Source organism: Octopus sinensis, linkage group LG1, assembly GCF_006345805.1.
Source record: "Octopus sinensis linkage group LG1, ASM634580v1, whole genome shotgun sequence".
NCBI lineage: Eukaryota > Metazoa > Mollusca > Cephalopoda > Octopoda > Octopodidae > Octopus > Octopus sinensis.
In genome coordinates this window covers 57,732,656-57,746,896 of record NC_042997.1, presented here as the reverse complement: position 1 = coordinate 57,746,896, position 14,241 = coordinate 57,732,656, and the positions used below count along the sequence as shown (strand labels likewise).

The window sequence follows — 14,241 nt, the reverse complement described above, 5'->3', positions numbered from 1 at the left end:
GAAGTAACAGAATTAATAGAGAGATAGACTACTAAACACCTTTCAATATTTTGTCTTTTTCAAACTCTAGCTATGAATTTTGCCTTTTCCCTCTCCAGTGTTGGTAATATAAGTATCCTGCATAATAAATGGAAATCAATTGAAACAACTGCAGTGTGATCCTCAAAATCTGTGACCTTGTGTCATTGTAAAAACTAATGAAGTGGTGGGTACTATGTGCAGCAATAAGATTTTAGTTTCAGTTTGTGAATGGAAACATGTTCCTAATGAAATAGCATTTCCCCTTTCTCCAATATTTGAATTTTCACATTTAAGTAAGAAATTATTATTATGACCAGGAGGCCATTTGGCAGAGTTGTTAGTATCAGATAAATTGCCTTCCAGTATTAGTTTCAGCACGTTACATTCTCAGTTCAAATCCCATCAGGGTCACTTAGCTTCAATTTTTTCGGAGGTCAGTAAAAGTACCAGTCAAGCACTGGGGTTGAGTAATCAACTGACACCCGCCTCTCAAAATTACAGGGCTTGTGCTTTATTATTAAGGTGGCAAGCTGGCAGAATCATTACCACTCTGGAGAAAATGCTTAGTGACATTTCATCCTCCTCTACATTCTGAGTTCAAATTCCACCAAGGTCGACTTCACCTTTCATCCTTTCGGGGTTGATAAAATAAGTACTAGTTGAGCACTGGGGTTGATGTAATCGACTTATTCCCTCCCCTGAACTTCCTGGCCTTGTGCCAAAATTTGAAATTATTATTACAGTGAAGATGACTGAAACAAGACCAGACTAAATGTATTATATTTAGTTAGCTCTGACTCATTCCACCAAAAGTCTACTACTCCATAGTTGATGGAAAAAATAATATACTGGGTTGAGGATTCATACCTTCTGTCTTTATTATAGTTTATCATTTATCTTACATTTTTGTACCATACTGCAAAAACCAAATGAGTCTTTAAAGTATCTTCTCGCTGAGTTAATCTGTCCTTTAGTAAGAGGGGTCTTGTTTAAAAAGTTTGTTATAGTCTATTTCTACATTGGTGTAACATTTAATTCAAATTACCACACTGTATCATCTCATTGTCATAAACTCAAACACACACACACAATCCAGAGGCTTTGGTACCCTATCTGGGATTGGATTTGCTCAATTTTATTGATTTTTTTTTTTAAACCTTGTCCCTATTTTTGTATATACTTTATCCCAAATAGTAGCAAGTTCAGTCCTGAGCATTGTACTACTTCTGAAAGATATGGAATCTGAAGATAATGGTCAAAATGCAATGTAAACTAGTTGGAGATCCAAATTTAAGAAAGCTCAACAAATAAACTGAAAAAGTTGCAAAATATTTCATATTCAGTCCAAAACTGTTTCTGTTCTATAGACTTGACTGCACTTTGTGGTCTTTGTAAAATAGCATATATATTAGTTAGCCACTGTACTCTGAAATTTATTAAATATTATCTTGAAGTAAACTTGATAAAATATTTGTGTACTTAAATTCTGACTTTTTCCAAGCTGAAAAATGGGAATAATTCAGTAATAATTATATTACTTTATTATGGCCTTTCTTCGGTTCATACTCTTTTTTTCTTCTTTTTATGTATTTACTTGAAACACATGTTAACATATTCCAGTGAGCACTTTTTTCTCAACTTTGTTAGTTAATTTTCTTCTTGTTACACGAAGCAATTGTCAGTTTTTGAAATTTTGTTGCTTTATTTTAAATTTTATTTTGTTTTTTTCCTTAAAGATTTGTAAGAAAACTATTTAAATGACAATTTGATATTGATAAAGTTATTTAAGTGTAATACTTGCCAGCTTAGTTTTTAGATCTTGGTATCATTAAGCTAAAATAAGATTCAAACATCTTACAAAATGATATGTGAGTATTTTTAAAAAAATATTTTGACTTTCTACAGACTATATAAAAAGCATGAGAAACATTCTTTTGTAAGAGAATTATAACATTTTGTACAAGTTAAATGCTGTATTTCAATTATAGTAAGAAGTATTTCAAATGTTGAAATTTTCCAAATATTTCAAGTAAAATTCCTAAAAAAAAAAAAACTTTTAAAAAAAGTTCTGTCAGTTGTGAATTCAAGTGCAAGAATAAAATTTTGGTTCTTACCTTCTGCCTATGAACAAACAAATTCTAAATCAGCATTGTAGATGAATCATGAAGCTGATGTTGTACACACATAACATAATTTATTCAAATCTATTAAAATTATATCTTCATTGATTTATTTATGCGCCAAAATGCTATGCAGTATTTATCCTCCTGTTGGAATTTGAAATAGGGAAAAAAATGTATCAAAATCCTTTTATTTTAACTCATAATGAAAGATATACCTATATAATTTTTTTCATATAACTTTCCTGCAACTGGCTTCTAAATTACAGGTCACTTTTACAGCTTCAGTAAAATGCTTGATATTTATGTTAAAGAGGAGCTTCTTTGTAGCCTCCTAACTTGCATTTGTGACCACATCTCAATGACACTGGTTTAATTTTAGACAGATATTAAGAAGATAACTGAATTAGTGCAGTTAAACTTAATATCGTTTCAGAGGAAAATAAAATTTTTTTTTACAAAAGTATAATCACTATACTCTAGAACTGGCTCCATGTATACAATGCATGTTTCTGATATTTGTACAGAGAACTAAATTTGCTATATTGATTATTAGTAGCACTTCCATGTCATTGATGATTCAATTCATTGTGCTACATTACCTAACCTGAGATATATGAAGACATAAATTTAAAAAGTGTGAAACAGCTCATTGTTTATCATACTCAGTTCTGTTGAAAAGCAAATGACAGATATTCATCTTGCCTTTTAATATTGCAGTGCAAATATAACTTTGCATTAAAATGAAGATGTTGGAGTTAGAGCCTACTCTGAACTGAGTTTCTCTAAATTCTCAATTTTTTTTTTCTAAATAAACTATTAAAGCAGTCACTATTATTATTATAAGTGTTACGGATTAGCTGGAACGGTAATATCAGTCTAAATACCTTGTGGTATTTAGTTATGTCTTTGCTTTACTGAGATTGGAAAACCCTACAATTGTGGGCTTGTGCCAATGTAAGAAATTGTACAAGCAAATATACTGATATGGATTGAAAACAATACTTGCTTTATCTTTTTAAAACATTTAAACTTCGTAATATATATCTAAGCTACCATGCTGAATTATGGAACTTGAATTTAAAACACTGAGTTGATGCAGGTACAGTGTTAGATATGTTAGTGTACCTGGTTAAACACCAGATCAATTTCAATTAGACCAATGTAACATTTCATTTGAAGCACCAGTAATATGCTGAAGATCACTGAATGATCTCTTCTCTTTGCTCTTATAAGATTTTGACCTAAACAACAAAAGTCACTAATATAGGTTAACATTATCCTGCAGTAATGAACTCTTTGTGAATCAAATCTGCAACCATGTTTTGAATCTAGATTGGAGCCATTTCATGTGATTAGGGAAAAGCAGAAATACAACTTGTGTGTGTGTGTGTGTGTGTGTGTATGTGTGTGCGTGTGTCTGCATATATACACATATATATTTGAAGCATTGTTTACGTAAATTATTATTATTCACAGAATAAGACAAAATTACTCCCACCTACACATTTATATTTCTCCAGAAAAATGAGCTACTTATTCTGTGTACCATTTTTTAATAGTCAGCAGTGCTGTAAGGTCACTTGCATCTTTCCAAAATGACATTCCTGGAGAAACAATATATTCAATTTGAAAAGAAAAAAAATTATTTTTTAAAAATGCTGTTTTTAACCTGAAAATAAACTATTTCAGCAATAAAATATTTTATTTGGATATTTTTGTTTCATCTTTCCTAAGTTGAGGATGATATATTCAGTATGAATACTGAAATAATCATCCCCTCCCAAAAGAATTCTTGTGAAAAGACAATTTTCATTCCATTAACCCTTTAGCATTTAAATCAGCCATATCTGGCCCAAATATTCTACCTGTTATAAAACAGACTTCAGCCTCTCACAAAAACCTTACAATGTCGTTCTAAAAATAAACAATCACATCAGTGAAATCTCGAAGCGACAAGATAATGCATGATTAATGAAAAACAATGAGAATGAATTAGGATAATTTTCATTTAGCGTCCGTTTTCCATGCTGGCATGGGTTCTGAATGCTAAAGAGTTAAATTATTCAATTTGTGTAAACAAGATGAAGTAAATCCAGGTATAAAATTTGAATTTGAATATTGTCTTTCACAAGTTTCTTTTATAAGTTTGCAAATTTGAAAATATTTTCATGTTGGGGGAAGGGGCAATTCTAACATTTCAAACATTTTCGTTTATATATATATATATATAAGTTTAAAAAGTGAAGTAGTCTCCTAACTGATATCCTGTTTCACCTATACATAATGCATCAGTGTTCAAGTGCTGTACATTTGAGGTTTATGAAAGTATAGTGGTAATATATATTCAGTACCAGGTGTTGATGTAGCTGTGTGTATATTATTACAAGAGTTCATATAGATATGAAGAATAAATTCAAGAACTATATATTTACTACATAAAAATATATTTTATTTACTGGTCAATGATGATACATAATCAAAATGTAGAATCTAGTTCAATGAAGTAATCTATGAAAGAATGTTCAGCGATAGGAAATATAGAAATACCAGCTAAGTGGTGGTTTTCAGTCATGTGGCATAGAGAAATAGACGGGCATAGCAATGACGTGAATGGCTCTAAGTCTAATTGACTAAGAAGCGAAGAGCAAGGTTAGCGAGCTGTTTTTATTAATGGAACACTAGACATTCTAGAAACTTCCAAGAGAAATGCTAAGCTTGAATAATTAAGAATTATGTCACATGACAGATGCTTTGAGAAACTTAGGGAGGTTACTCTTTCTTGCAAGGGAGATCATTCAACTATCCAGCTACTGCTACAAAAGTTTAGCATTGAGTGACAGAGTACTGGGATTTTGAGCCAGTTAATGAAGCAATATTGGAAATAAAGAAGTATGGTTAGGGACAAGGAAGTTTCTAACCAAAACACAAATTTTTTTGGTGATTACTTAATCAGAGAGAAGAAAGCAAAAGCTAGAGGAAATTAGGTTTTTTGGTGTGCAATGGTTATGCTGACAGCTGAAGAAAGTGTGGTGTTTGGAGAAAAAAATTACAGCATTTTCTTGGATAATGTTGAAGTCCCATGTCTTTACTGCAAAGCTGGGTGAATCAAAGAAATAGAGATAGCAGATTTGGTGTGAAGAGTGGCTGTACAGTTAAGCTTGCAACAACATGGTTTTAGATTCAGCCCCACTGTAGCGCCTTGAGAAAATGTCTGGGCCAACCAAAGCCATGTTAGTGGATTTGATAAACAGAAACTTTAAAAATCCTGTCATGTACATATATACACACACATATATATAGTGTGTGTGTGAATGTGTTTGTTTCCTAGTCTTGAAATTGCATGATTGTTGTAAACGTCACTCATTTCCCATATTCTGCAAAAACACATCTGGCCATTGGGAAATATTACGTTACTTGGAAGTAGGTAAGGATTCGTGACAAGAAGGGTGTCCATCAAACCCGCCTCAATAAACTCTGTCCAATCCATGCAAGCATGGAAAATGGATGTTAAGACAATGATGAGGATGAGTGAAGGGAAGAATAGTTGAGATAGAAAGAGAATTAGTAGGAATGTAGTAAACAGAGAGACAGATATTTTTAACAGCAAACATGATCTAGCAAGCTGAAGGAAGAATCAAAGTGGAACTGCAGTTCAGAGTAAGATGTTAGTGAATGAGATAAAGTGGCACCAAACTACTCGACTTAGCAACCATATAACTCTGGGGGTGTGCTCAGTAGACTAGACAAAAATCTACACTCCAACATCCCATTCTTATAAAAATGATAACTCCGTCCAAATTGGTGTGCTAAACACGAATTGTCGTTTCTGTAGAGCTTTACAATTTTCAAATAAAACAAATGGCATGTGCTGCTCAGGTAAGATTGCCAGCACTACCTACTTTTTCTCAACCTCTTATGGATCTTCTAGAAGACACTTACATCCAGTCAAAGGATTTTCTGAATAAGATCAGATAATACAACTCTGCATTTCAAATGACATCATTTACTGCATCTAAGAAGATACTTAAATATGAATTTACGCCAACGTCAAAGTTCAAGTCTATCATCTCATTGGTTCCCTGTTACCCACAAATGAACCACAGTTCCTCTAAATTTACTTTGAGTGATGTAGGACATCAAACCCAAGCAGGTGTCAAAATTTCAGACGATGGTTCATGTTAGACACAGTGCAGACTGCTGCAAAAGACAGTATATCCACTGACAGCTTTTCGGTTCTTTCAAAAATCACATAACCCCCACCCCCAATTTTCCATGACAGGTTAGGTCCTGAAATACTCCAAACGGACATATAGCATGTTGCTTAGTCGAAGTAGCCCATCATTTATTCCACAAATATTTTGTTGTCAATGCTGCACTTTCCCATATTACCTGTTTCAACATAACTGTAATATAATATATACAAACTATGTCATTTTAATCCTGAGCAACGCCAGGTATCTCAGCTAGTATATATATATATAAAACTGAGAATGTGTGTCTGTATGTGTGCATCACTAAAACTCAAGAACTACCCAACCGATTTCATTCAAATTTTACACATGCCTTACTTTGGGTCCATGCAGTGTCATGGGCTAAAAAAATTTTTAACTTCTGGCCAGAGCAATCTCTTATACTGTTTCAATATTTTTATCTGCATGAGCATTTATCATATTTGTATATAAGGCAGTCCTGAGTCCATTTACTGGCATTGTTACTCTGTTAGCTACATCATAAGTATTTCTACTACTACAAATTTGTTTATCATTGCAGTTTACATCTCTTTGGTTGGTATTTTGATGCAAATGTTTGCTTAATCCAGCCGGTGGGTTACTGAACCTTTGCCGCATTTTGCTATTGTTTATGTGATGCATAAGCTGCTCTTCATGGTGTACCAATTAAAAATAGCATGATATCTCTTAGATTTAGAAAAACACATGTCCAAAGCAGCAAAAAATTTTCCATCGATCTTGGTTGAAATATGCAAACTGAAAATCAGGTTGAACCAGAGGACATCCTGATTCCTATATCTTTTGTTAGGCTTATTTGATTGAGTGTGTTGTACAGGATTAGAACAAGCAGTTGGATTATGTCACATGTGTCTGAGTTTTTGTTGGTATTTCATTGATATGACCAATTCTTCTTGGCCTGTATTCTTTATCTGAGTAAGTTCTCAAACAATAACGTTGTGGTGGTTTACAATGTGCATCACAGTTGGAGGAATTACCAGTGTTGTGTATGCCTGTTTATTGTATATATTGAATTTTTTCTTGGTACCCAGCCCTAGCTAGAGCAGCATTATAAGTTGCATGTGATTTGAAAATTTTATTATTAGCAGATAATCTTTAAGATTCTTGTAGAAATATTAACTAGCCCCCATATAATCAAGGATGGATGCTATGTCAATGTACTTAACATGATCATTTGGCTTATGAAATGGTTCAAATAATCCAGTATCAAGACAGAAGGTAGCGTTAAGAAAATTCACTCTATGATAATCTTTACCCATAGTAATTAGTCCAAAATTTTTGAAAAGTCTAAAGAAATTTTACCTATGCATTTCTAACTGTACTTTGTTACTTCTGTCCAGAAAAAATGTGTCATCCCTATATAGACCCCCTGTTACTTTCAGAAAGGAAGACTGTATTAATGAAAGGATATATATTCCAACTAGGTCACTGGCCTGAGCAGAATCATGAGCCCATTGCTATATCAAATGCATTCTCTCTATCTAATCTACTCCATAATCTACTAGTGTGTCTGTGTTTGTACTCCCACCATTGCTTGACAACTGATGTTGCTGTGTTTACATACCCGTAACTTAGCTGTTTGGCAAAACACACTGATAGAATAAGTACTAGGCTTACAAAAAATAAATCACGGGGTCGATTTCTTTGACTAAAGGTGGTGCTCCAGCATGGTTGCAGTAACATGACTGAAACAAGTAAAACAATAAAATACTATACCATTTTAATCCCGAGTAACACTGCTAGTGTTGAATAAAATCAGAATTAACTGATCATATTTTCTTTTACCCAAAGCCAGGAACTTTTCAGCATCCCCTCGTATAAGTGTATGTTTGTGTCACCTCATCTTAAAATCATGTGACAGTTGAAAACAATCGCCACTTTCAGACAAGTAGAGTCATTCATTTCCAATACTGCAGATTGGAGACAGGATGCAAGTTAATTGGAGGCAACAGTTGGGATTAAAAGGGTAAAAAAATATTTTACCATCTAAACACTACTCTCATGTCAGGGTACATTTTCGCCACGAGTAGTCAGGTCTTCTACAGCACTGTATATCACCTTTGTTATAACATCTTCAGATCAGTTTTCACCACTACATTCCAAGTCACCCTTGGTCTCACTTTGATAAGTACCATTTACTTTAAGTGCTCTGCACTTCTTTATGCAGCTGTCATCCTTCATAAGCATCACATGCCCATACCAGTGCAGAATATTGAAAACAAATTACAAAATATTGTGTTGCATAGACCCTTCTTGGTGACAAACTAAGTAAATGCTAGTAAAAAGTAACCTGGTCAGGCAAATAACCAAGAAAACTTAGGATAAGTTTTAATATGTTAAATGAAGACTGGTCCTATGCTGTGTAGACTTCATCATCAACACATAGCATCTGTTTTCAATACTGGCATGGTTTAGACAGTTTGACTGGAATTGGTAAGCCAGAGAGCTGTACCAGGTTCTAGTCTGTTTTGGCTTGGTTTCTACAGTATTATGCCCTTCCTAATGCAACCACTCCACAGTGTACCAGATGCCTTTTACGTGTCACCTGCACTGGTTGCAACTACAATTTTGCTTAGCTTGATATGTCTTCTCAAGCACAGCAAATTGCCAAAAGTTTCGGTTACTTGTCATCGCCTTAGACTCAAGATCCAAAGATAATATTCCACTAAAGAGATACTGATGTCACTATGACAGAGGTTACTGTGTATATAGCTGTCACTTACATGTAGCATGTACCATGTTTTCACCAACTTCTTTGAGCCCATGTAGTCGTAAGTAGGCAACTTGGTCTTTCCAAAGCAGGATGTCCAAATGTGACAAGTGGCTGCAAAGCATAAGCACATGTTTGATATTCATGATAGGTGAGTAGACTAAAGTAACATGAAATGAAGTGCCTGGTCCAGAAATCATAAGATAGTGAGCTGAACATCCTATCTATATATATTAAGTTGGGTGGAGATAAAGGACATGCACCCACTTATGGGTTTTTTCCTACAGAAACTGACTTTTTTGACTGTGGAGATTCCGAATCTGCAAAAGAAAAAAAATAGGCATTTCAAAATTTTACCCCCCCCCCCTTTTTTTTCATTTTTTGGGTGAAATACATAGAAAAATACGGAGATTATGATTTCTGAAACAAAAAATTTTCAAAAATAAATAAACACCCCCTCCACTCCGCCAGCGCATCTGTGACAGAAAGTGAACATCTTGTGGTTAAGGGTCTTTTGGAATTAAGAGAGGTAGGTAAAAATGAGTTTTTTTTGCACACACACACACAACAAAATGACATTTAAAAAATTTTTTTTTCTTTTTTGGTAATTCGTATTTAGAAAGTGGATCTTCGGTTTGGCTGTTGTTTTTAGCTTGTCGGACTTTCTGGTTGGAACGGTCGAAGATTTTGAAAATCCCAAAAACACGTTTTCAAAATTTTAATTTTCCCCTCTTTCCACTCTCTGGCAAAGAGTCTACTCGCCTATCATGAATATCAAACACGTGCTTATGCTTTGCAGCCAATTGTCACATTTGGATGTTCTGCTGTGGAAAGACCAAGTTGTCTACTTACGACTACATAGGCTCAAAGAATCATAATCTCCGTAATTTTCTACGCATTTTGCCAAAAAAATTTCTTTAAAAAGTGAAGAAGGGGAGGGGGGTAAAATTTTGAAATGCCGATTTTTTTGCAGAATCGGAATCTCCGCAGTCGAAAAGGTGGGTTTTTGTATATAATAACCGAAAGGGATTGCGGTCCATGTACTTTACCTCCACCTTAAGTTGTACCTTTTTTTAGCACATACCTTTAACTGAGACTGTAATCGTTATAATCAGCTAATATCATTTTAACCTTTTTGTTACCAATGTACTTAATATGATCATTTGGCTTATGAAATGGTTTTTGTTATCTTTGTTTCAATTCATTCCAAAAATAATAAATTTAATAAAATAACTTTGTCGTTACTAACCTGGTGTTTGAAACGCAGTTGTATACATCATATAGGCCTCTACCTGCCTAAATAACTACAGATAGCGCGAACCCAGCATCATTTGGTTGCGAATAGAACGCAAAGTCATTATATAATTAGTAAAAGAGAATAAATTAACAATAATCTTCGAAACAGAATGACGAAATTACCAAAACAAAAAAAAAATAAATATAACAATATATGTGTGCTTTATATAATACAAATGTTCTATTTTAAAATAATATGAATGATCTTACACAAAAACGACATGTTTATTAGGTCCATCAGTTGATTTAACAACCTTTTGGGGTTCTTTTTCTTCGGCATTTTGCATATTCATTTGTCTCAGTTTTCGTGCCATGTGTTTTGGCTTATTTTTCTTTTTCTTCTTCTTAACAGCTTTCATACCAACAAAATCTTTATTACTTTCTTTTCCTTTCAATTTCTTTCCCCTTTTATTATCATCATCATCAATTATTTGTCGATCCTTATTCATTGTAGATGATTTTACTCGAATCTTTCGACCTTTTAACTCTGAATCGTTAAGTTGCAGTGCAAACATCGCAGCATCCGTGTCTTCGAATGAAACGTAACCAAATCCTTTTCCAACACCGGTTATCTTGTCCCGAATGACTCTAACATTAGAAATTGGACCACAGTCAAGAAAGTGTTCCCTCAAATCTTGCTCATGAATATCAAATGGCAGGTTCCCTACAAAAGCCGACTTCTTGTGATCAATGTTTTTCTTTTTAAACTTAGCTTCGTTGACTTGGATGTGCAATCCATCCAGCTCAGTGCCGTTGAGACTTTTAGCTTTCGGAACAGCTTTTCTTTCTGTAAAACATATATAGGCATTGATACTTTTGCATTTAGGGTGAAATTTCTTTTTCAAAACAGCAAACTTTTTACCTCGTTTGAGATCAGCTGGTATAGCTCCTCGAAAACGCGTGTTTTCAATAGTACCAAAGGGACTGAACATTTTATGAAGTTTCTTTTTGGTTATACTAAGAGGAAGGTTACCAACAAATATAGTCTTGGCGTTAATAAACTTGTCATCAGTTTTTTTAGGAATCTTTTTACGTTCTGTACCATCTTCCTCATCTTCGGAATGACGTCTCTTTCGTGTTTGTGTCTGTCTAGGGTTCAACCTTCCGACGAGTACTTCACTTGTATTACAAAACAATTGTTCTATAATCTTATCATTCGACCGACTGCTTTGATTTGCAACATTTTCTGATGTAGAGCTTGAATCTTTTAATATTTTCGAGTTACATTTGGTATCGTCATTTTCGACGGAGAGATTTTTGCCTTTTACTTTTCCAGGACCAACCTTTTTTCCAGAGTCGAAAAGTTTATTGAGTTTTTTCTGTTCTTTTGATAACTTTGAATCCGAATTTGATTTTGCATTAATTAAGGAAGACACTGACCCAACCTCATAAACATCTGCCATCGTCGCAACTTATTTTATAAACATTTACATAGACATAGCATACATACATACAAATACTACAGGCTCCGAGGTTGGACAGCAACACGTGTGGAAGTACATCCGGTTTCCTCGAATAGAGTTAGGATGATTAGTTTCGTAGTAAGGTTTAATCTAGTTGATTAATTTTAGTAATTCATATATCTACACACACACATATATATTTAGTTTGTAAAATTCTTTATGTGAATTCCTGTGGTGAAGCATATTTTATTGTGTCTGGAGAGAGTCACTCTCTTTTAGTTCCTTATTAATTTAACACACACACAAGTCCGATTTCCACTGATTTATTTATTTATTTTTACTAAAATTTTCGTTGCATCTTGCAACCTTTTCGATAGTCGTTGACTCGGATCTTTTCGGTTTGAACGGCAGTTTTTTCTAGCGGTGTCATATGAAATTGTCACCCATAATTATGACCCTAGTATCGATCTATTGCATTTCAATTTGTTTTAGGGTTAGGGTTGGGGGGGTTATATATTTTTTTCTTCACAAATGTAAATAAACCCAATCCGTTTCTTAAACGAGGGACATATTCATACAGCACAGAATGTTTTTTTTTTACCTCAATAGACGTCAGTGATTGGTTGAAATTGAAGAAATTGAAGACAAAAAACAACAACAAATATCTTACAAACTATAGAATTTTCTCAATAAAGCCAAGAAAAAATGGTGTTTTATAAACACATTCTACCAGTATACGAAGTTTAAAATCCTTTAGTTACCTAGAAATTATGTTAAAAACTGCCGTTCAAAGATCTGTTGACTCTGTCCATTATTGGAGCCTTTTTCTTTAGCTACATGCTGGATGCTCTCCATTATACTCCTCTCAGTTTCTACATTGCAGTTACTAGAGTTTGTCCTAACTAGAATGTTAATGTCATCTGCATACCTACAGTAAAGTAAAACAGTAGTCGATTGTTCTGCTTAGGATTGTTTTAGATTTTTGTCCCACCAAGACATGAAGAGGCCGGTCACATATCCAGCTACACCGACACCAATGACTGCACCTTCAACCTGCATGTATTGTTTCTTGGTAAACTTTACTAAATGGGTCTTTGTAGCAGAGCTACATATTACATAGTAATATGTGAGTCGACCTGGATAGCAGACGAATATATTGATGATGTGTCTAGCTTCATTCTGAGCTACACTGTAGAAACGGCCCCAGTTCTTGCCAGGCTTTGGTCAAAGACACATGTCTTCTCTGCAGCTCCATGTGCAACTCACGTCTATTCACCTCGACACGAAATATATGGTTTGTAAATGAAGATATTTTATCACACATACATTCTCAAAATGACTGTTCTCATTACACGCATGCATACATACTGTAATATAAATATTATATGTTACTTCTTTCAGTGCAAAAGCAAAAATCAAAACTTTCTTTGTATGTAAACACACGTTTTTGTATCATACTACATGCTTCCACCACAAAAAGTGAGCACAGAACAAACAGTATATTTATACACAAAATGTCTTATGGTGATTCATACTAACTATTTTTCCATTTAATAATACGCACTTGAACAGCCAACGACACTCGTTGTATCTTAAAGGTGGTTCTTATGCTAGCCCCTATTGCATTCTTTTCACCTGACTGTTGTGCTCAGTGTTTAGTTAACAAGAAATTGTGTTGAAAACTGCCGTTCAAAAGGAAAAGATCCCTCAAGGATCCTCAACAATCTTATTTTTCACATTAAACTCTGACATAATCGTAATCCACACCACCTGAAAGATATTTGTGAAAACCTTCATTAAAAAATACCCATTTTTTTCTGAAAGTTATGAGGAAATAAAGCAGACTCGTGTGAACTTTCCGAAACGCCTCTCCCACCCTTGGAAAAATTTTTTCATAACAAATTCCGATATAATTTACACCACCTGAAGCGTATTTGTAGAAAATTTCATAAAAAATATCCATTTTTCTGAAAGTTATGAGGAAACAAAGTCGGCGGGAGGATACACAGTTATGTAGGCATGGCCAGTTTATTTATGTTACCAAACAGTTTCATACTGAAGAACCTAATAATTGTGGAGTTATATTAAAAACCATCAGACATGGCTGAATGAAAAAGTATAACTCAAGCTCTCTGTTATTGGAAGCCTGAAACCACCGCACGTGGTTTATGAGTCCCAGAGCTATGAAATAAAAATAGAAACAAGCAAAATTCTTAATTTATTAGACAAAAAGTAGCGCGCGCACACACATACTTACCCATGCACACGCACGTATATACACACACACACACACAAAGGCTAGTTCTTAATCCTCTAAGAGTTATGTCCCTTAGATTAGTCGGGTTTTATTTTTGTTTTTTTCTTTCGAGCTTGTGACTTGTACGTCTCATCTGTCACGTACAAAGACTAAAGTAGTTTATTAACCTTCCTGTGAATCAGCT

At 34.1% G+C, this 14,241-nt stretch overlaps 1 protein-coding gene across 1 annotated transcript; it reads right to left on the bottom strand.

The window, feature by feature from the left end:
- Nucleotides 1-10,527: 10,527 nt before the first annotated feature.
- LOC115213105 (RNA-binding protein 34) lies at nucleotides 10,528-11,913 on the bottom strand. Its single transcript, XM_029782035.2, has one exon. The coding sequence runs from the start codon at nucleotides 11,798-11,800 to the stop codon at nucleotides 10,604-10,606; it is 1,197 nt and encodes a 398-aa protein (XP_029637895.1). The 5' UTR covers nucleotides 11,801-11,913; the 3' UTR covers nucleotides 10,528-10,603.
- Between the last annotated feature and the right edge of the window lie 2,328 nt (nucleotides 11,914-14,241).

Bases quoted from the DNA above. Each gene is read 5' to 3' on its own strand.
- LOC115213105 (XM_029782035.2), bottom strand. From the start codon at position 11,800: ATGGCAGATGTTTATGAGGTTGGGTCAGTGTCTTCCTTAATTAATGCA.